The sequence below is a fragment of the Arvicola amphibius genome, chromosome 11 (assembly GCF_903992535.2).
Source record: "Arvicola amphibius chromosome 11, mArvAmp1.2, whole genome shotgun sequence".
NCBI classification, from domain to species: domain Eukaryota; kingdom Metazoa; phylum Chordata; class Mammalia; order Rodentia; family Cricetidae; genus Arvicola; species Arvicola amphibius.
In genome coordinates this window covers 81,833,010-81,856,243 of record NC_052057.2, presented here as the reverse complement: position 1 = coordinate 81,856,243, position 23,234 = coordinate 81,833,010, and the positions used below count along the sequence as shown (strand labels likewise).

Genomic DNA, 23,234 nt, shown 5'->3' with positions numbered 1-23,234 from the left:
AGCCTGAGCACTACAAATGCTCCCGTCCCTCCCTAACTGCCGCTTGTGTCATTCATCCCCCATGCTTCTCCGAATCCCAGAAGTAGGTACGTGAATGTGCTATTGTATTACTTCTCCCAATCTCTAAAAACCTGTCTCACCCTCTCCTGTTCTCCATTTTATCAGGCTGCACATTTGGCAGGGTACAGCACATAGCCTGTATGTGTGATGGATTGTGCCATCTACACTTGTATAAACAAACTCTAGCCATTACTGCAATAATGGAATTGATGAATGACACATTTCTCAGAACATATCCCTGCCTGTAAAACGATACGATTATGTAAATCATACATATGATTTATGCCACTTGGCATACATTTCTTGTTCTTGTCTAAAAATGCCTCATAGCTACAAGTGTGCTTCCCAGTTGTGTCATCCCTTCCCCGTAATCCCAAAGACAGAGAGGTTTATGCAGGTATTCAGCTCCAGGTTCTAAAAGCTGAAAGATTTGAGTTTCTAGATCCTGCATTTCATCATCCAAGTGATCTTGGCTCCAGAAAATAGTTTCTCCACTTACCAAATGAGGAAAATTTATAATAGGCTTTGGGGCTTTGGGCTATTGTAGTGAAGATGTAAAGAACCTATATGCATTTGTTAAAATAGTATGCGGCTTTCAGGAGACTCCATGGAGTATAATTGCTCCTGTTTCTATTACACCGAAGGTGACACTGTTCACGTCCATTCTGCCCTATGATTTATAAGTCAGCTCCCTACCTCTGGCCAATTGTTGCCTCTAGCTTCACCATTACAACTGCCATTCACAGCCAAAAGCTACTTCTAGCACCTGAGAAACTGACTGTAGGGATCCAGAATGGGTAGTGAACATTCATGGCTCCCAACCCACTTGCCAACATAAAGCATGTGTGGCACTATTGCTAGGCTCACTCCAATAGGGAATCTACAAAAAGAATATGACCAAAGTCAAATTTGATGAACCAATTAGATTACTGAGGTTTCTTACAAGAGTATGAGTGAGAGCTTTACTTACGGGAGCAGAAATGCCTCCAAGAGAGCTGCTTCTCCAAAGCCTGCTTGAGCCACATCTCAGGAAAGCTGGGACCCTGAAGTGCACTGCACAATTTGAGGGCGGCTATAGGTCAAAGTGTGTCTTCCAGGCAGCTGGGCTCATCCGAGCCTCTTCCAGGCAACTTAGATTATCTGAGAGTCTTTACAATTTGGAGATGAAGGGACCTATAGAATTTTTTTCCTGAGACACGATGAGGTGTCATAGTTACTTACTTCAGGGGTTTTAAGCAGTTCCCTTGTAGAATGGAAATTATCAACTCAGGAAATTGCTATATAACCAAGAAGTAGGAACAGTTTTTTCATTATATATCTACCCTCCAGTGTTCTGGTTAGCAGGGCTAAGGGAACTTCCTGAACACTCATGCACTGGAAGAAGGTCCAAGAAAATATTTCCACCTAGAAGGAGAATAGAGCCAAGGTTTGCAGACTATAATATGCCAATTACACAAGCACAGATGCAGCTTCTCCGAGTAGTTCCTGAACCTTTGAGGGAAATAACTTTGAGGGTCTGTCTCCTTCCTCGAGGAGGTCATTTTCAGCTGTCACTGCACCGTACATCCTGTGAGGAGTGAAAAATACTTCTCTTCAGTCTCCATACCTAGAAACTCTGATTAGGGTTAAGGAGGCACTTCGGACATTTAAAACTTGGTCGCGCATAGAGCACTACTCTACTTTTACAGTGTTTCATTTCTCTTTGCTGCTTCTGAACTTTATTCAGATGTTTGTAAAGTGTCCTCACCCTCTCAGTGGCTATGTGTGTGCTCTCCGCCAATGTGATGCGAGTTTCGTGTGTTTTATGAGGCCTTCGCAACGTCTAGCTGTTACCTTGCAAATAAAACATACTTTACATATTTATTGAATTCATGGATAAAGGGAAAATCCGTAAATACATTGTGAGCCGATAAAGGACCTCAGGGAGGATCTCCCTGCCATCCTCCTTCGCATGCACTGTCAAGTATGCCTGTGGCGAATCTCTTGGTTCTGCTCAGCACAGTGAAATTTAAGTAGATGTGCCGTTCACAGCCTTAGCCTTCTCGCCAGTATCTCACCATTAAATGTAACTTGACAGAAAAATAGTCTTCGTTTGAAAATAGCACCCAGTTAATAGCACCCTCAGCCAGGTAACTCACATATTTTTATACACAAATTTAAAATCTAAAAGAAGTATAAGGAGCCGGGCGGTGGTGGCGCACGCCTTTAATCCCAGCACTCGGGAGGCAGAGGCAGGCGGATCTCTGTGAGTTCGAGGCCAGCCTGGTCTACAAGAGCTAGTTCCAGGACAGGCTCTAAAAAAGCTGCAGAGAAACCCTGTCTCGAAAAACCAAAAAAAAAAAAGAAGTATAAGGAAAATAAAGCCTTGTTTGTCTTCCAATGCCTTGTGGTACATCCTTTAACTTCTGAACCCATTTTCTAAATCTATAGTGGATAATGATAAAAATATTGGACTGGTTTCATATCAACTGTGGGATGAATTTAGAAGCTTGACACAGATGTCTCAAATATGTATCACACATGGATGGCTGGCAGTGCACACCTGTAGGTGTGAACTCAATTCGTAAAATAATCAGATTACCTTAAAGGATAAACAATTATATTTTTATTTATTATAAGGGGAAACTCATGTCACAGGCTCTGCTCAGTTGCGGTGGAACCACATGGAGAGAGGGCACCTGGTTCATGCGCATGTTTTTCTCTCTGGGTCCCAGAAAGGCATGCCTCATCCTTGGATCCACCTCTTAAAAATAGTTGGCTAACAAGGTTTCCCCATTATCTCCCCCTTTTGTCTAAACAAGAGCAATCCAAACCCAATACAAAACTGTATCCAATAGGAACAGATAACAAATATAAAATTACAAACAACATAAGCAATATTAAGCAAGAAATATATAACAAATGTCTTAATAAATATTTTATTTCAAGGAGTCTAAATCTTGTATCGGAAATAAATTTGGCTAAATCATGAGAGAAAGGTAACTACAACTATCTTCAACCCCATCTAAGGGTTGAGAAGGGAAATAATAATACTTGAGCAGGCAGGAAGTACAATCAAGCAGGTTCCAAAGCGAGCAATATATGACGGAGACAACTGACTACTGGAGAAATCACCCAAAATCTCTTTTGCAATGCTAAAAAAACCAACTTTGGATAAGGCCTAGCATAACTGACAGACCATTTTCAGAGGCAGGAAAATTTTCAGAACCGTCTTACCCTGTCTTGGCAAGGTTTGGCAGTGCTTTTTCTTGTGTCCTTATTCAGTGGTCAAGGCATGGGTCCCAAAGATCAATTATGCCAAGAAGAAAACAAACTCCGAGTGGAGTGTCTTTGGGGCTCAACATTCTCTTGGGAATAGATTGGTGCTGTCAGAAGCAATCATGTCTCATCAACAGAACCCTAAGTTATTTAAATGCCATGTTCCAGATCCTTGAAATGGTTGAAGATTACCTATCTAGGCAGAATATAATCTCTATGTATCTAAGAACCTAATCAATCTGAGTATATGTATAACAAATGTGAACAATTGACCTATAATATTTAATACATGTATAACTTAAAGATTAAGACTTCATGTCAGAATATTAAATAATCTGTAAACAAATGTGCAGCAAATAAGGACAATGGCTTCAGAACATAAACAATGTATAATTTATCTTGATCAGAGGTAGGAATAATAATAAATAATAAATGTGTGATTACTAAATCAGCCTTTTCTGAGCTCAGGGCAGTTGCCCATTGAAAACTTGAATATGTGCCTATGGTGTGGTGCACATATTATAATTTACCAAATTCCATAAAGTGAAACAAATCCATCTGTCAGATCTCATTTCTTTGAGTACCCTTTGGGTTTCTCCCTGCAGGCAATGGTGTTTGGTTATAGAAAGAACAAGTAAGACATCTCTTTATAATCTCCTTAGCTTTTTGCCATGTAATATGAAATTCAGAGGCCTGAAACATACTTCCAATCAATAATTGATCAATTTCTGTGCTAGAAGACCTGGCAGACACATGGGATCGGGTATGTGTTATGTACATAGGACAAATCCTATTCCTGATTATGTCTTGTACCTGAATGAATAATGAAGTCAATTTTGTATCATCTGGTATAAATTTAGCAGTTTTAATATGTAAAACAATTCTTTTTGCATATTGTGAATCAGTAACTATATTGAAGGTTCTTTAAAATCCGTTAGTACCATAAGAATAGCATAAAATTCTGCCTTATGGGCAGAATTATAAGGGCTTTGTTCCACCTTACTGAAATCTTCTGATTTGTAATCTGCCTTCCCTAATTTATTTGAATCAGTATAAAATGTATGGACTTCAGTTATTGGTGCATCATGTACAGTTCGGGGAAGAATCCAAAAAGTTTTCTTTATAAGGTATGTCTATTGCTTTTGGATATTTCTTATTAATTTCTCTCAAAAAATATCACAAGCCCTTTGCCATGGTTATTGTCTTCCCGTAACTTTTTTATTTCATCAGTAGTGAAAGGCACTATAATCTCTGCTGGGTCTATACCTGCTAATTGATGAAGTCTCAATTTACCTTTTATAATTAATTTAGAGACCTTTTCCACATAAGTTTTTAATATTTTTACTTGGTTTATATGGTAAAAAGTCCATTCTATGATCATCCCTCTGCATTAAATTTTCTGTAAAATTCTGGAAGGTAATATGACTAGAATACAATTAAGATTTGTATTCACTCTATCCACACGTGCCTTCTGAACAATTGTCAATTCTTTTTTTGCTTCAGTTGTTAATTTTATGGGACTATTCAAGTCTTTATTACCACCTAAGGTTTGTTTAAATGAATTATTAGATCAGATGTTATTCCCAATAGCCAGTCGTAGGACTGGAAATGTCTCCTAATAATCCTTGAAACTCATTAAGAGTCCGCAACTGGTCTCTCCGAACTTGTGCATTTTGTGTTTTAATTTTCTGTAACCCTATTCTGTAACCTAGGTAATTAACAGAATCTCCTCTTTGAATCTTTTCAGGAGCAATTTATAATCCCCACTTAGGCATTTAGATACTTTCTAAAGTATCTGCATTTGACTCAGATAACAAAATGTCATCCATGTAATGGTAGGCTATAGACTTAGGAAACTGCTTACATATTACTTCCAATGGCTGATTTACAAAGTATTGGCATAGGGTGGGGCTTGAGCATTCCCTGTTGGAGGATGGTTGATCATAACCTGTGGGACACATCAGTAACACTAATAGTTCTTCAGGCTCCTAATCACAAATCAGGTTTGCTCTAGCATTTAAAATCTTTTAAAAAATACTCCTGGTGTCTTTGGCAAGTAGTAATGAGAAAGGGTACTCGGCTCCTCCACCCTCCTCCACCCTTTGGACAGAATAACAAACTGGCTGTTTATCCTGTGTATGAACACAATTCTCCCATTAAAAACATATTGATTCCTCATGCTCACCTTCCTGGACTTAGGGGGAGCTGGGAGGACCTTGGACTTAACATAGTGAAGGGAACCCTGATGGCTCTTTGTCTTGGAGAGGGGTGGAGTGGTGGGGGTATGGGTGGAAGGGAGGGGGGGGAAGGGGTAGGAGGAGGGAAGGAGATGGAAATCTTTAATAAAAAATGAGGAAAAAAAAACATATTGATTCCATATACAAAGAAAAGAAAGTACAAAATCATGCCTAGAAAAAAAGTGGGGGGGGGTAAAATTTTATAAAAAGATTCCTCTTTTTATCTAACCTCACCCCATTTAATCAGAGGTCCCAAAACTCTAAAATTTCAAGGTCTTCCTGTATGCTTTATCTACCCCAGTAAGAATTCTAAGAATCCTTTCTGAGTATTCCCTATCCAGGAGGGACCCACTCTTAGTGGTGGTCCTGTGTGCATTTTAAACTGAATACATATTCACAATGAAAATTACATTTCCATACTAAGTGAAAGACCCTTAAAAGTACCATATCTACTGTGGAGACTAAACACTTGATCTGATCACTGTAAATGTAATTTAAAATGTATTTTCTATCATTTCAGGGAACTCAGACCTATTTTCCTGCTGTTTTCAGAGCCCTTTGAATATGTTTGTGCTCACTAGGAATGGACATTTCTGTGAAATTAATCAAATAGGGAATTCAATGTTCCTTGTGATAATTTTGGCCATATCCCATTGGGAATTTCTAGGCTGAGTTTGTATCTTTCCTGGGAAAGACCCCTGTGTTCCAGATCCTCGCTCTTTCCCTACTTAGCTGTAAAGAGCGGAAAGCGAAGCCAATGCAGACGGAATACACAAAGAATTAATGGCAGTGGGGGTTTGCCAAGAAACTGCTGCAGGCTTCATTACTAAAATAAAATAGAAATATTTTAGGATAGCACTTTACATGGATTAGATACAAATTAGCATCAAAATATTCTAAAGCACCATATTAATTACCTGATCTGCTGTCTTTTCAAATAAAAGAAATATAAATTGGAGAATAAGAAACATTTCAACAAAACTAGAGATTGCAAGTTCTATTTTTTGCTGTTGTTTTTTTTTTTGGTTATTTCATAAAATAATCTGAAATCTTACTCTAGCCATTGTTTTGTATTTTTGTCAGTTTTCATTCTTTTTTTTTTTTTTTTTTTTTTGGTTTTTCGAGACAGAGTTTCTCTGTGGCTTTGGAGCCTGTCCTGGAACTAGCTCTAGTAGATCAGGCTGGCCTCGAACTCACAGAGATCCGTCTGCCTCTGCCTCCCGAGTGCTGGGATTAAGGCGTGCGCCACCACCGCCCGGCTGTCAGTTTTCATTCTGCTGGAGGCTGTTTCGTGGCGTTGTCCAAAATACGTGCTGGCTTCACCCCAAAGCTTAAAGAATCCCAAGGGTTTTCTTGGAATCCCCATACCTGGGGCATTGCTCAAACAAAGTCTTGAAAGCTAGCATGTGGACTGAATCTCACCTGCAGTTGTGTTTTTTAGCTTGGTGGGGACATTCAAATGTAGAATTCCAGGTGACTAAAGGTATCAGAAAGCATTTTTTTTAGAGCTGTCATTAGAACAAGCAGCTAAGGTTGTCCCAGTAGAGATGTATATATGATCTAGAAAGGCTTCGGATTAATACACAGAATCCTTATTAGGAATCCAATGAGAGTTTAGGAGTAAAAAATGCAGCAAATATATAGCAACGTACTAATTATTCAAGTTTGAATAAAAAAGAATTGTTACTTTTATCAAATCCACTTCCAGAACTCTTTTGAGATAGTTACATAATGCCAATTTTAAACACCCAGTCTACAGGTCATATTATCATGTTTGATGTGATATATCCTGCAGATATTGCATTTTGTTGATTTCCACATTGGCACATGGTGAATAAAGATTTTTGTTTCACAACTTGGCTGATTTTACTTCTAAGAGAAAAAGAATACAAAAGAATGCCCAAGATGGAGGAGTAGCCTTTCCTAAATCACCATAACTGCAAACAGCTTACTAAATTTGTGAATTTAGGAATTTTGCCTCGTAATATATAAATTCAAGTGCTTGAGCCACATTTTATAAAGGACTTACCATTTGTAAGGAAACTTTGTTTGATTTTCTTATCCACAGGACCAAACAGAAATGGCAAAGTACTCAATTTGAATGTCAATACTGCACGACATCCCTTCTTGGTAAGAAGTACGTACTCAAGGATGATCATCTCTACTGCGTCTCCTGCTATGATCGGATCTTTTCTAACTGCTGTGAGCAGTGGCAAAGAGCCAATTGAATCAGATTCTAAGGTAGGTATCACTTCAGTTGACACTGTCGCTGCTCATGAATGGTGGGTAACTGATTCAGAGTGGCCCTTTTCTCCTGCATGTTGACTTTCTACCCACATCATCATATCAAGTCCCCGATGTGTAGTTCTGCGGAATGCCTGTTTGATCTCACATTATCCTTTAAGACAATTTTTTTTTAGTATATGCAAGTGTGGTAGTTTTTAGGATGAGCAAAAATTTAAGAAGTTATTTCCCCAGAGTTTTACAACTAAATATTGAGTCACTTCTGGAACAGCTAATATACACAAAAAATACATTAAAAAAAGAATTTGGAAGCATAAAAATTTCAAAGCCTGTGCTTTCCAACTTAAAAATCTGCCTTGTCTCCTCTAGCCCCTGAGACTGCTCCTTTGTACTGCACACTTCCTCCTCTGGGCTTGTTATTTGCTTTCTTTCTCGCCTTTGCTTTAACTGAGTATTGTCATTTGTTTGCTTGAAGGCTCAAGGAATAACAATATTCTGTAACCTAAAAATTAAAATTATCCTGTAACGTTTTCTTGTAAGTTATAAAAGAAACAACAGAGAAACTTAACAAATTCCAATGAGGTTTATTTTTCAGTGGCCTTTAGGACCAATCAACAGGCCCCAGGCTTTTGCTCTTAATTACTCCAGAGAGGCTTTCTGTAGATAACGATATCAACAACCTTTCCCTCCAGCTGGTGGTACAACCCCTACTGCTACTAGGGTCCCGAGGGTATCCCAACTTGTCTTAGAAAATGGCTTGTTTTCATTGCAAGCCCGTCTAAATTGACTTTATTTACTGTCTCCAACGGATCTTTGCTACAAAAAACCGTCATTGGCATGAAGGTTGCTTCAAGTGTACCAAATGCGACCACTCTTTGGTGGAAAGCCCTTCTGTTGCCAAGGATGAGCGCCCTGCTCTGCACAGAACTGCTATTCTAACGAGGTGTTCCTCCAAGTGCTTCCACTGCAAGAGAAACATCATGCCAGGTGAGACCCAAACCCAGCTCTGGCTCTGCCCAAAACAGCCCTCATCACTTTTCCTCCCGCACCGGCGCCCTCCCAACACTGGTTTGAGAAAGTCAATGTTCTTGCCTGTTTTCTCTAATTCCCAATCTATTCTTCTTGATCAAAGTATATTGCAGGGCTCTTTAATTCTGTAATGTTATTACAGTGCTCAAGGTTTTATTTTCATTATAACCTAATTCATAGAAAACATGTTGAGCCAGAGGACAACTCTAAGGGATAAACCTTGTACCAGGAACACAACGGAAAATGCTCTGTCCTGAGCATAACCAATGGCATTAAAAGGGATCGTTCTTTATCAGACATTGGGGATAGTCCTCATTTTTAATCAATCTATTCCATTCACTCATTCATTCATTTATTCCATTGTGTCTATTTTTTTTTCTGTTGTGGGGGAGTGTCAGAGGACAATTTTTATAAGTCAGTTCTCTCTTTCCATGAAGTGGGATCCAGGGATCAAACTTAAGTCATTAGGCATAGCAGCAAGCCCCCTTTTTTTTTTTTTTTTTTTTTTTTTTTTTTTTTTTTTTTACCAGTTTTGCCTTTCTTTTTTCATGTGTATATGAAAAAAGAAAAGATGCTATCCTTTTTTTTTAACTATACATACCAATCCAAGTTCCCATTCCTCCCTTTCCCCCCCACTCCCTCCAGTTAACCCTCCCACACTACTCCCATCCAGTCCTCAGAGAGGGCAAGGCACACTGCCACGTGGAAGGTCCAAGGCCCTCCCCACTATATCCAGGTGAGCAAGGTATCAAGCCAAAGAGAATAGGTTCCCAAAAGCCAGTACATTGCAGTAGGGATAAATCCTGGTGCCACTGTCAGTGACCCCTCAGTCTGCCCCAGCCATGCAACTGTCAACACATTTACAGGGACTGTTTGGTTCCTGTGCTTGTTTCCTTCCCAGTCCTTGTCTTGTATTTGGAGAGCTCTACACTAGCTCAGGTAGACTTTTCAGTGGGTGAAACCCATCATTGGTCTTGAGCTCTGCTCACAATTCTTTTTCCTCCCACTCTTCAGACTGGACCTTGGGAGCTCAGTCCCCTGCTCCAATTGACGGGTCTCCACTTTTGTTTCCACTTACTAGATGATGCTCTAGGTGGTTTTTAAGATATCATCAATTCTGACTACAGGCCAAGTCAAGATTGGGCCCCCTCCCTTCTATTGTTTAGGTTCTAGCTGGAGTCATCCTTGTGGATTTCTGGGAATTTCTCTGGAGTCAGGTTTTGGCTAACTGCTATAATGGCTCCCTCAATCAAGATATCTCTTTCTTTGCTCTCATCTCTGACCTTCCTCCATCTCGAACTACTCCATTTCCTCAAGTTTTTCTTACCCCTTTCGCCTTACCCCTTCTTATTCCCCCTTCCCAACCCTCCCTTACTCTCCCCCCACCCCCATGTTCCCCATTTTGTCAGTCAATCTTGTCTGTTTCCAAATTCCAGGTGGATTTATATATTGTTTTTCTTTGGGTTTACCCTATTAATTAGCATTCTTTAGGATCATGAACTACAGGCTCAATGTCCTTTGTTTATAGCTACTTTCCACTTATGAGTGAGTATATACCCTATTCATTCTTTTTGGGGTCTGAGTTACCTCACTCAGAATAGTGTTTCCTAATTCCATCTATTTACATAGCAAAATTCCAAGGTGTTCATTTTTTTTTTTTTTTTTTTTTACCTGTTCACTAGTACTTCAATGTGTAAATGTGCCACATTTTCTTATCCATCTTCAGTTAAGGGGCGTCCTAGGTTGTTTCCAGGTTCTGGATATACAAATAATGCTACTATGAACATAGATGAACAAATGCCCTTGTGGTATGATTGAGCATCTTTTAGGCATATGCCCAAGAGTGGTATTGCTGAGTCCTGAGGTAAGTTGATTCCCAGTTTTCATGACGAAAAGCTCCATACTGATGTCCAAGAGGTTGTACAAGTTTGCACACCAGCAATGGAAGAGTGTTCCCCTTACTCCACATCCTCTCCAGGCATAAGCTATCATTGGTGTTTTTGATCTTAGCCATTCTGACAGGTGTAAGATGGTATCTCAGAGTCGTTTTGATTTGTATTTCCCTGATGACTAAGGATGTTGAACATTTCCTTAAATATCTTTTGGCCATTTGGGATTCTTCTGTTGAAAATTCTCTGTTTACTTCCGTACCCCTCCTACCTTTGTCCCTCTCTCAGATTTGCAATCTCTTTGTCATTAACCTTTGTTGTTACAGACATAAACACAAACAGGTATATAAATACAGCCTGTTGAAGGTTTTCAGGGTTTCCTGCAGGTTTGTGTGTTCCAGGACTGACCACGTAGGATCAGGTAACTGACCAGGGGCTCATCCCTAAGAAATAATAACAATCCCTCTGTCCACATCTCAGCAGCTGTTAGTCATAGCTCTTTACTTAGTGGTGGGGCCCCATGACATTTTCCCCATCTGTGTTAGAACATGAGCTGTTGTTGGAATTGTTCAGGTTTTGTTTAGGCGGCCATGCTGTTGAGATTTCACTGGTGTAGCTACCTTCTCATACCAAAAGGCGCTCATAACTGATAACTCATAACTAATCTCACGGCAGAGTTTTGTTCCTCTGGCTCTTAAATCCTCTCTCTCTCTCTCTCCTCTCTCTCTCTCCTCTCTCCTCTCCTCTCTCTCTCTCTCTCTTTCTCTCTCTCTCTCTCTCTCTCTCTCTTTCTCTCTCTCTCTCTTCCTTTGCTATCCCTGTGGACAGCAGCATAAGAACATGAATCAGTCAACCCCACCTGGAAGCACTCTAATCAATATTACTACTACCACCATTATTAATATAAAGTCAAATAAATTCAGAAGCCATTTCCATAACCCATATCACAGGAGTAGTGCCCTGAGCATGTATAATTATGTGTCTAATGACAGCTATGACTCAATCTGTCTGAACCATGAACCAGTCCAAATCTCGACATGCAGGGCTTCCCCATAACTTTTGCAGAAGCTGCACGGGTTTTCTGTGCGTGATCTACTCTTATCCTTGCAGAACTGTAGCAAGTTTTCTTTTCTCTAAGGAATATCTCAGAAACTACAAAATGTTTTTCTAAAAGTTTTTTTACTATTTATTTATACAGCAATACCGTTTATTATGATTGTACTTAAAATATTTTAAATAATTGAGGCATGTTTTCTTAAAGAAAACAAAAGCATGCCTAGCTTGTTCTAACAGAGTCTTACTTTGGGATCCAGGTTCTCGAAAAATGGAATTTAAGGGCAACTACTGGCATGAAACCTGCTTTGTGTGTGAGCACTGCCGACAGCCGATAGGAACCAAGCCTCTGATCTCGAAGGAGAGTGGCAATTATTGTGTACCGTGCTTCGAGAAGGAGTTCGCTCACTACTGCAACTTCTGTAAGAAGGTAGCTATCTAAAGAGGGTAAAGCTATGGGAACTTCCAGAACACTGTTGTTGTTTTTGTTATTTGGATGCCTTATATATTTGGAATGAAGTGACCCCCATCATGCATGAGGTAGCCTTTAAATTTCAACACAGCCCAAACTAAAATTCTCATAATGAAGATATCTTGCTCTTGGAGTAGCTATAAAATTCCACCTTAAATCATGGATCTAATGTTCAATAACACAGGTGACTTGACCTCCCAGTCACCTTAACTGTTGTATAGAAACTTTGTTCTGGGACAGCTACATTTCCCTGTGCTTCCTAGACGACAATTTGGATCCATTTAGTATTAACTGTTTCAGAGAAATATGGATTTGCCCCTCAGAATGATTGACAGGAACAAGTACTAGAAACGTTACCTTTTATTTTCTAGTTACTAAAATCTCTTCTGATCTTGAGGCTTTGTGTTATCAAGGAGAAGACTGGTAGGTAAGTGGCAGATCATGATAGAAATCCAGTTCTCTTGAAGACACAAAAAGCCCAAGAACTGTGATTTCCTTCATTTCCCACTCCAGCACAAAAGCAAGCTCCCTCTCACTCGCTTTCCCATTCAAAGCATACTTTCCAGAAGGGAAAAGCCATTTTTAGAAATAAACATGACCTAGCAGTTCATCCTCCAGGCTTTTATGTGAAAAGCGACTCATGTCCATCATCTTGATGAAGCCTGTCTGTACTCATAAAATATATACTGATATTCTCAAGGAAAGCCTTGCCACGTGAAGCACCATGAGTTTAAAATGGCACTGTGGATTGTAGGATAATGCTGAATTATGACAATGGATTGTGCTTACTCCTGAATACTGTGATTTGTTAACTGCCTTGATGGCTCTCAAAACCACTGTGTATTTCCATCTGGACAGCTCATTACATTTTCTCCATGTGCATACACAAGCATGGATGTATGTATACATAGTACGGCAAATTTCTGCTTATATTGGTAATACCAGTATTACCCATGGAACAAAGTAACCAATACACTCATCAGACTTATAGTTATTCTATTACACCACAATGGTAGCTGAGGGCTACAGTGAGTAGTAACAAGATGGGAGATCATTCCTACCTGAAAGTCTCTATTGCCTTTCCAGAAATGCTGGCTTTGAAAAGGATGATTCAAGCAACAATCAAACCCTGTGCCATGACCACACAACATAAGAAGCCTCATGACTTCCAGAGTCAGTGGCATTTACAGCACATGCTGGAAACAAAATGAGTAGGCTTCTCTTGTTCTGAGAGGTTTCAAACTTAGGTCTCAGTTTAGGCTAACACATTAATGAAACTTGTGGGAAGTGTCATATAATTTATTGGTCACAACAGTCTTCCTTTCAATGTTGTTATGAAGACTCAAGATACCTGGGACAAAGTGCTGGATTTTTCAGGCTATGGAAGACTGTAGCTATATGGAGGATGGGATTTGAAGCCATTAGAAGCTTATGAAATGTTCTTATTGGGTTGTAGACAAATGATGACTCATTATTTTCTATTTAATTTTTAGACTACACACTCTTTAAGAAAAGCTGGATATAAATGATTGTGATCAAAGCTAAAGAAATATTCTGTTTGATTCAACCCAGAAGCAGAACTTGGCTTAGATAACCCCAAACTTATTGTCGAACAGACTTTTATGTTTTCCCTCACCAATTTTGTTTTGTTATACTAGAACTTTCTACTTAGAAACTGGTGGTTCAAACTGTAAGTGCTTCAGATTCAAATTCTTCAGGATATAAATAAAATTAAATGTGTCCATAAGTTCTTTAACTGCTCTCTACTGTGTCTACAATCCTCACTGTCAGGCTAAAGAGATGGTACTATGTGGGGAGTCCATGCTGTGGAGTTTGAGAAGAGTTCAGATCCCAGCACCAACATACAGGCTGGGCCTGGAGGCATGAATCTGCAAGCAGAGCCATGTCAGATGGAATGGAGAACTCAAAGTTCAATGAGAAAGCCTTTGTCAAAAAGAAAGGTGGAAAAATGATAGATAAGGACATTTTGCATCCGTGTCTAGCCTCTACAGAGATGCACACAGATATACATGCACACTCACATGCACACACAGAGACAAACACACACACACATGTACAGACAAACACACCACATAAGCACACACCAGAGAAGAAACTTGTCCTAAGTTAATGGTCAACCAAGGCTTGAATATTAGACTTCATCTTTCCTGTCTGTTTCTTCAAAAGGAATATAATCACCAGCAAACTTTTTTCCCAAATGTTCCCGAGCTCTAGGATATATTATTTTGCTAGGAATCCATTTTTCAAGCTTCAGATCTTTTAAGCACTGCCTACAAATCATTTGACCAAACAAATCAAAGGAAGCATGATTTCGCCTGTGCCTGCTGTCGGGCGTTTGATGTCAGTGGGAGGCATTTTAAATTGCTTTCTTTCCCACATACTGCTGTGCTCCTCATTTACTTATGCAGAACAGTATAGTATACAGTATAGAATACTGCTGTGCTCCTCATTTACTTATGCAGAACAGTATAGTACATAGTACAGAATACTGCTGTGCTCCTCATTTACTTATACAGAACAGTACAGTATACAGTATAGAATACTGCTGTGCTGCTCATTTACTTATGCAGAAAAGTATAGTAAGCTTTTTTCCTTCTAGAAAATTTGACTCCCATCAATTATCTTTACTTTCTGAGAAACTTGATGTAAGGTTAAACTGTGTTTAGAATATTTTTCAAAGACCTGTATAAGAGACAAACAGTATGTCTATGTTTGACAGCAAAGAAAGCTAGCTTAAAGTATGCTTCCATTTTTAAAAATCTAGTAAAATTAATAGAGATCTGTAGCAGCCATCGTCATCATCCCATCTCCTTGGTCTTTGTAAGAGACAGACGCGAACACATTCCAGTGTCCGCCACAGCTGTGTGAGGTCACCATCCATGGATCTGAAGGAACAGATGATTGTAAAGCAGCCACACTGGGATGCTTAACCAGTATCTATCAACCTGATTCTCAAAAAAAGACGATTCCACCTTTCAAGGGACTTGAGGAATAAATTGATTTTTAAAAGAATGTATTATGGGTTAAGTGATAAAATATCTTCCTGGAATGCGTAGGTTCCTGGGTTTAATCCCCCAGCACCATGCCAGCATTATAAAGAACAAATAAGCATCTGAGCCTCAATACACCTTACTGATTCATGACTTCATGCCCAGCTTTTATGTTCATACTAGGAATCTGAACTCTGTACGCCATTTGAGACCTGAAGTAAAAAACTCACCCATTAGATTCAAGTCCTTTTATGTTCAAAGTGCAGTACTAGAATGGCTTTCACACATGGCTGAACACACAGATGGTACAGTATGTGCAAGTTCAGTGCAATTTCTCAGTAGGGGTAGCAAGTGACCCCGTCATCCATCACTTAAGGGCTGTCCATCTACAGAAGGACCAAGTCTATGCCATGTAGAGGTGTTGAGAATATCCAGAAATAGTCATTCCTAATCCAGTACTGGGGATGGGGTAAAAAGTGAGTCGTTGCTCACAATGATGGTGCTTGCTCATCAGTTCCACCCAGGATGTCCACAACTGAGTCTTCTCAGACTTGCAGTGAGCTTTCACAAAAAGTACCTTGACTTCTGTTTCATTTTATCATGTTTCCCAACATTATTCAATGTCAGATATTGTTATAAATGTGTAGAGTAGAGTTATGGTAACTCTAACAAAAGATCTTTGGAGTTGGAAATAAAAAGAGTTACAAAAAGGTAAAGTCAATCAAGCCGCTGCTTCCTTCATGATCTTCCCAGGTCCAAGGGATTTCTACCTCTTTTCTGGTACATTCTTTAAGAAAGTTGGACTTACTTTCATTTTTGAGGTTCTGTATAATTCTTGTAACATTTTTTTCTCATATTGTTTTCCAAAACTTAAAGAGGTTTCCAAGGGAACAAGCATCCTAACGCAAGGTAATAGAGAGTTCAGTGCACCAAGTGTCAGCATGGAGAAGCATTGTGAGATTGTCTGAATTGCAAGGGTACTCACACTCATTGCCTTCTGCTAATGCCTTGGCAGGTGATAACTTCCGGTGGGATAACCTTCCGTGACCAGTTATGGCATAAAGAGTGCTTTCTGTGCAGCGGCTGCAGGAAAGAGCTTTGTGAGGAGGCATTTATGTCCAGGGATGATTTCCCATTCTGCTTGGATTGCTACAACCATCTTTATGCAAAAAAGTGTGCAGCCTGCACCAAACCCATCACTGGTAAGCGCTTCGGCTCATCATGGTTCTTCCATGATCTGGTTAGAACTATGTAAAATGCTACCTGGTTAATTTAGGAAAAGCAAGTAAAAACATATTTTTATCTACTACATTTCCTTTTGAGGTAAACACAAATAGATACTCATTTATGAATTTAAATTTTACATGGGTCCCTCAAGGAAATGACAGGATACAATTTGGGTGTTTGTGCATTGTAAAAAGTAATTAACTGAATGGTATAGTTTCTAAGGACAGTCATAGTCCAAGGAAGGAAAATAGGTAAGCTAAAAGGTCAAAGAAGGCCCCAGTAAGGAGGCCCAATTTGAGACTCAGGAATTCAGAGGGCAGAGGACTATTACAGAATCAGAATCCTACTTATTTCCAACAAAAGTCAAACATTTAAAACACAAAAGGTTTTAATTAAACTATTCTATAAAATAACCAAAGCTGTAATTAGAGTAACATTGAACAGGAATTAATTTAATTTCTTTTTTAAGATGCTTTAAACAAACATATTACTGCCTTCTCTGTACTCACTGGCAGCAACTTGATTATGAAAGAAAACAATATAGTATTCAACTAAAGAATAAAGTGCATGAGACATGGTTTGAAAAATAACATAGGTGACAAATCAGTCCACGCTAAGCAGTTTCTCGCAGGGTTGGAGGAGCATATTGTGTTTTCCTCAGAACCATCTCTAAAGCATTAATCCTGTGGTAAAGATGCCAAAGCCAGCATGAGACTTGGAAAACCCAGAAACTGTTCTTCCAGGCAACTTATTGTCATTAATAATGTGACAGAGATGTATTTCCACTTTCTGTCCTCGGTATTCTTAGTTCTCATGTCATTTTTAGCTCAGTTTGTGTAACACCATATTAAAGGTTATTCCCTTTCTTCCCATTCCTCTTCTGATCTCACCACTCTTTTCTCCCTCCCTCCCTCCCTCCCCCCTCCCCCCCCCCCTCCCCCCCCTCTCTTCTTTCTCTCTCTCCTCCTGTGTGTGAGTGTGTATGTTGGATCTACATGAATTTTCTGATGAAGGAAAATATTTTCTCCGCTAATCTAAATTTGAAGGCTTTCTGCCTACTTGAAAAGGGAGGAAGTGGTCCTCCTTATTTATTATTTATTATTTATTATTTAAGCACAGTCATGTTTCTCTACCCAGGGGGCACCATATTTTTCAGATTTACACTGGTCCATAGATTTTGTTTGGCTAGCAGACAGGTTTTCCTTGGCCAATATTTCATTTACAGGGTCAGGGAGGAGACTAATATGAAAACCATTGTTGCAACTGAAAGCACATTGAGAGCTCGCCACAGTTGGTCTGACTGCCTTCACATTCCCAAGTCACTCTTCCATGCAGCAGGGTGGCTGCCCTTTTGCACCAGCCAGGTCTTCTCTGTTCCTAACAAACCCTCTTCCTCCGACATCCAACTATGTTACCTCCTTGGCCTTCCAAGGTTTCATGTTAACAGTTCCAGGCTGTTGGGCTTCTCAGCATGTGTTCCTAACCACTCTGCTCTCCTGTCTTCTGTTCATCTGGCAGCTCCTACAAAAAGAGGCAGCTACCAGTTCCATCACCTTTAGTTAGAACATGGGATGTCCTGAAGTTTAAACTCATCGGACTCCAGAACCTACTCAGGAAACTCTCCCATCACAGTCTGCTCTAATTTCACTTGAGCTGGGCTAGAAACGAAGGTCCTCTGATGAGGAAACTGAGAGGTTAAATAATTAAAAATATTTTACAGTGCTTAAAGAATTCTAACAGCTAACAGGGATCTCATGGAGCCTACACAAGCTCCATGATCATAATGGGATTAAGTTCTGATCCTTCCCGGACCCATGTACCTAAATGGTGTTTCTGGCAAATGTTTCCTCAGGCAACTGCACCAAGTATAGACAGTATAGACAGAAAGCAACAGTTTTACACAAAACATAAAAGACCAGACCCCAAATTAATCTTTTGTGACAGTATTTAAGGGAAAAGAGTCAGGATAAAGGAATTTCTAAGAATTGTCTTAAGACTGAAATGACTGCAAAAACTGCCAGCTCATTCTTATGTTTCTTAAATATATGTAAAGCCCTAAAGTAAGGCTTTTTAAAAATAAACCATATGAGTTAATGCAATAGGGAATCCGAGGAATGCTATGTGTTTATCTTCAGAGGTTGTGAATTCATGCCAAACACTTAACCATCGGAGCAGCTATGCTTTCTTACAGGTAAGTTCAAGTTCAGGAAACTTACTGTACATTGTGGTGACTACAGTGGGTGATAATGCATTGTATCATTGAAAATCGATAAAAGGCTGAATTTTAAAAGTTTTATCTGAAGTAATTCGTGTTAATTAGATTGACTTAGGTATTCCATAGTGGTTGGACATATCATGACATCCTATTACATACTGCAAACATATACAATTAAGAATCAATATTTTAAGAGAAGCTATTTCTATTAGAATGCTTTTAGGATAGTATCCAATGTTAACTAACTCTACCCAGAGGTGGTTTAATGTAGTTTGCTGATACTATTACAATGAATTGTCTTCATTTGAACTGATTACAGCTATAACTATTATTTTATTTTCTCAGTTTTTTTTTTAATTAAATATAATTATATCACTTCTTCCATTTACATTCCTTCCTTCATCTCTTCCCATTTCTTCTTCTCAGACTCCTCCCCTTTTCTTCCTCATTCTCAATTGGATACTCTCTTTTTCTTTATTGTTGCAACATGCACACACATGCAAATATATAATAAGTATAGTCTACTGAGTCTGTTTTTATTGTTTTTTGATATGTTTTCAGAGATGACTACTTTGTACTGTATAACCAATTAGGGTAGGAATCCCTGGGAGAGGCTAATTCTCCCTTTTTTGGCAGTCATTAGTTACTTATGTTTCTTTGTTTAGGCATTGGAACCAGAGAGATCTTTTATCCCTCCAGGTCTTGTTAATGCAGCTATTTCTAGAAGACACAATCTCATCCACTTCACAGTCCTCTGCCTTTTTATAATATTTCCATCCCTTTTTCAAAGACGTTCCCTTAGATTTAAAGTGCAGGATCTATGTTCTACATGTAACTGTTGAGGCTGGGCTGATCTCCACATCTTGTCCATTTGTGGTTTTCTGCAATGGCCTCCATTTGCTATAAACAGAAGCTTCTTTGATAAGAGATGAAAGTACACTTATTTGTGAGTATAATACTTAGAATGTATAACAACATTTATCTCTCCCTTTTTAAGATGTTCACTACCTCTTGAACTATCCAAGCTAGATGAGGTAGCTTGACCTAGCGAAAGTGCTCCGAACCTGGCATTAACAGACCTTGTGCCTGTACTGTTAGCCGCTGTGTGACTATGGGTAAATACCTCCCCACTGGAGGCCTGCTCTTGCCATATATACAAAATGACTGGAAAAGGACTGGCTTCCCTTCATTTCTTTTTATTTAGAGAAAATGGAGTTTCAAGCTCTAAAGTTTCTACAGAAGGAAGCACTAATGTTCCCAGTTATGTTCTTCACAAAGATAAAGTTAATTTAGTGAGGTTAATAGCATGGGCTGGGAAGCCAGACTGCAGAGTTTAAGTCAGAGCTTGCCAGCTGGTGACCTTAGATGAGTGGCTGAACTTCACTGCTCCTTGGTAGATATTTGTCTATGAATTGAAGATGATGCTACTATTTACTCTATGAAGGTTAGATGGGGCTATATATACACATTTGGGCTTAGACTGAAGAGTGACAAACTTTAGAACTCAATAAACTACCTTTTTACTGACTTTCCAGGTACAAATGAAGCTAGATAAAGTGGGTATCAAAGATCAGTTTGCTTTCATCTCTTCTTCTTCTCTTCTTCTTCTTCTTCTTCTTCTTCTTCTTCTTCTTCTTCTTCTTTCTTCTTCTTCTTCTTCTTCTTCTTCTTCTTCTTCTTCTGCCCTGGCTAGACTGAAACTCAACATGTAGACTAGGTTGGCCTTGGACTCACATAGACCTGACTGCCTCTGCCCCTCAAGTACCTGGGATAAAGGATGTGCACCACCACACCCATCAACAGATCAGTTTCCTAAAAGACTTTGTTACTGTAAATGACCCTGTTGACCTAAATAAAAAAACACAACCAAATTTGAAAAAATTTACAAAAAACCCAAGGGTTGGTCTGGACCTTTGTGTCCTACTTCTATATGCTTCCATTTTTCTTTTGTGTTAAACTATATATTTATTTTTACATTTGCCACTTGTATGTGGCTTGCTAATAAAATTGAGAATAAGTCATAAGCCTCAAAGTCCTATACATTTAATAGTTAGTTTTATTGAGAAAGATTATTTAAAACCTTATTCTTAAAGTTATTAAAACTTAAGAAAATAATTAATTGGTATTTGTCTTAGTTAGTGTTTTGATTTCTGTAATAAAACACCATGTCCAAAAAGCAAATTCGGGAGGAAAGGGTTTATTTGAATTATGCTTTCATATCACTGTTCATCACTGGATTAAGTCAGAACAGGAACTCTAGCAGGGAAGGAACCTGGAGGCAGGAGCTGATGCAGAGGCCATGGATGGGTGCTGCTTACTGGCTTGCTCCTCATGCCTTGTTCAGTCTGCTTTCTTATAGAACTCAGTACCACCAGCCCAGGGATGGTTCCACCTGTAATAGGTAGGGACCTCACTCAAAAGTCACTAAGTCTTGCTTACAGCTGGTCGTTGTGTAGCCATTTTCTCTTTTGAGGTTCCTTCCTCTCTGAAGACTCTAGCTTGTGTCAAGTAGACATAAAACCAAGCAGGACAAGTTTACTATCATTGTAAGATAATAATTACATTATCATGGATAAATAAACTATATGTTTAATAAAGAAAAATGAGGTAGGATCTTCTTTTCTTTATGAGCCAAACTCTGTATAAAGACAGAAAGATGGCTCAGTGGTTAAGAGAGCTTCAGTCATGAGGACCAGAGTTCAGATCTTAGCACTCACACTGCATAACTCACACCCACTTGTAAATTCAGCTCCAGTGGCTCTGACACCCTTGTCTGACATACTCAGGCACCTGTACACACATGTGCACAGATAGACACATATATAAACATTTTAAATAAAAAGACGTTAGTCAGAGAACTAACCTGAAATAGATTCATAGTCACACCTTGAGATTCTTTATCTCATAAGAGAATTGGGCAGTGCGTGTGGGGTCAGCACAGGAAACACTTTTTTGCCTCCGGAGGTGATGAGCAAGGCACCAGTAACTCACAACATGAACATCCCTTGTCCACTTGTCAAATGAAGTGTATAGAGCCAACCTGTAACATCCCATCACTTCTCGGCTTCTGGAACTTTTCTTTTTCCTATGGCTACTCAGCATACTTTTGTTGAACTGCATCCTGAAATTATATTAGACAGAACAGGTGTCAGTGCTTTAGTGAGTGCTTTAAGAAGCAACTTAGCTCAAGTAAAGGCAAAGTTAAAGTGATGGGGGTTGAAGGCCTTCTTGGACTTTATCTTTGAGTAAGGCGAGCAGGTATCTAGAGTGAAGAGATTCCTCCGTTTACATTAGAACTCCGAACAGGAGCTGCGGCAGAGCCAGGCACTAAACTTGTTCCTGGAGAATAGCTCTATGAAAGTCTAGAAGAAATTCTCAACTTGGTCTTTGGAAAATTGTATCTCAAATATCCCCAAATAGGATTTACTCCAAGTAAAATGAGGAAAAATGAAAATTGAAGTCACTAAAACATCAAGCCTTAGGCTCAGAAGTATACATTTCTTTTATGACATTTTCAATTTGCAGCTAAGCAAACTTGCTCAAATGAAGAGTGGGGCAAAATGCATTCATGTTTGCACATTGTGGGTTTCTATATTCCCACTGCACATGGGTTTCCTGACTCTTGTAGTTTTCATCTGCCTCCGCCCCAAAACAATTAAAACTAAACAATGCATATCAAGATTTATTTTTCTTCCTTAGATTACAGCAGAATTGAGCCAAGAATCTTATATGGCTGAAGTTCTCAGCTGGACATGAGGCCAAAGGGCCACACTCTATGGAGTTACATGTGTACACATCATCTTGCTAACCACTCTATTCAATAGTTTCTAGCTGACTTCTCAATCTGTTCATTGAAAAGATTACTCTTTGCCTCCAATTCCCTTCCAGGTCTCAGAGGTGCCAAGTTCATCTGCTTTCAAGACCGCCAGTGGCACAGTGAGTGCTTCAACTGTGGGAAGTGCTCTGTCTCCTTGGTGGGCGAAGGATTCTTGACTCAGAACATGGAAATCTTCTGCCGCAAGTGTGGCTCTGGGGCAGACGCTGACGCGTAGGAAGAGACGGTCTCTCCCCGACCTGAAACCCACTTTGCCTTTGCTCTCACTAAAAGGGGAACTCGGTGGCAGTAATACTCTTTGTTTGTATTTTAGAAAGCAGTTTAGTGCAGGGTGCATAGCAGGAAAAGGCTAGTATACTTTATAATTGAACTCTATAATAAGAAACACACAAAACACAGTCTAATAGGAAAATGAATTACTAAACCACAAGGCTCTATCTCCTTGCAAAATACTGCACTCTGCTGTTAGAAACATGGGATAATACCTCTTCATTATTGAGTATATGGCCTGTACTTCATAATTGTGAATACTGCTGCTGAAGGACATTTTTCAAAACTATAGAAGGAAAACAAGATCCAATTGAGAAGTACACAAGAGACAAATGTTTGCATTTTAAACTAGCTGGTTATATATGGCATGTTAGACTGCATATGAATAGTGGAAGAACAAGATTTATGAAAAATCAATTAGCAATCATCACATT

The 23,234-nt window shown here is 39.2% G+C and overlaps 1 protein-coding gene across 1 annotated transcript; it reads left to right on the top strand.

The window, feature by feature from the left end:
* The first annotated feature begins 1,040 nt into the window (after nt 1-1,040).
* On the top strand, nt 1,041-22,837 carry Fhl5 (four and a half LIM domains 5). The gene is given in 7 exon segments (XM_042055952.1): nt 1,041-1,186; nt 7,624-7,768; nt 7,770-7,796; nt 8,573-8,786; nt 12,031-12,200; nt 16,269-16,455; nt 22,584-22,837. Coding segments are annotated over 7 exon segments (1,053 nt in total). The 3' UTR covers nt 22,748-22,837.
* Nucleotides 22,838-23,234: the final 397 nt, after the last annotated feature.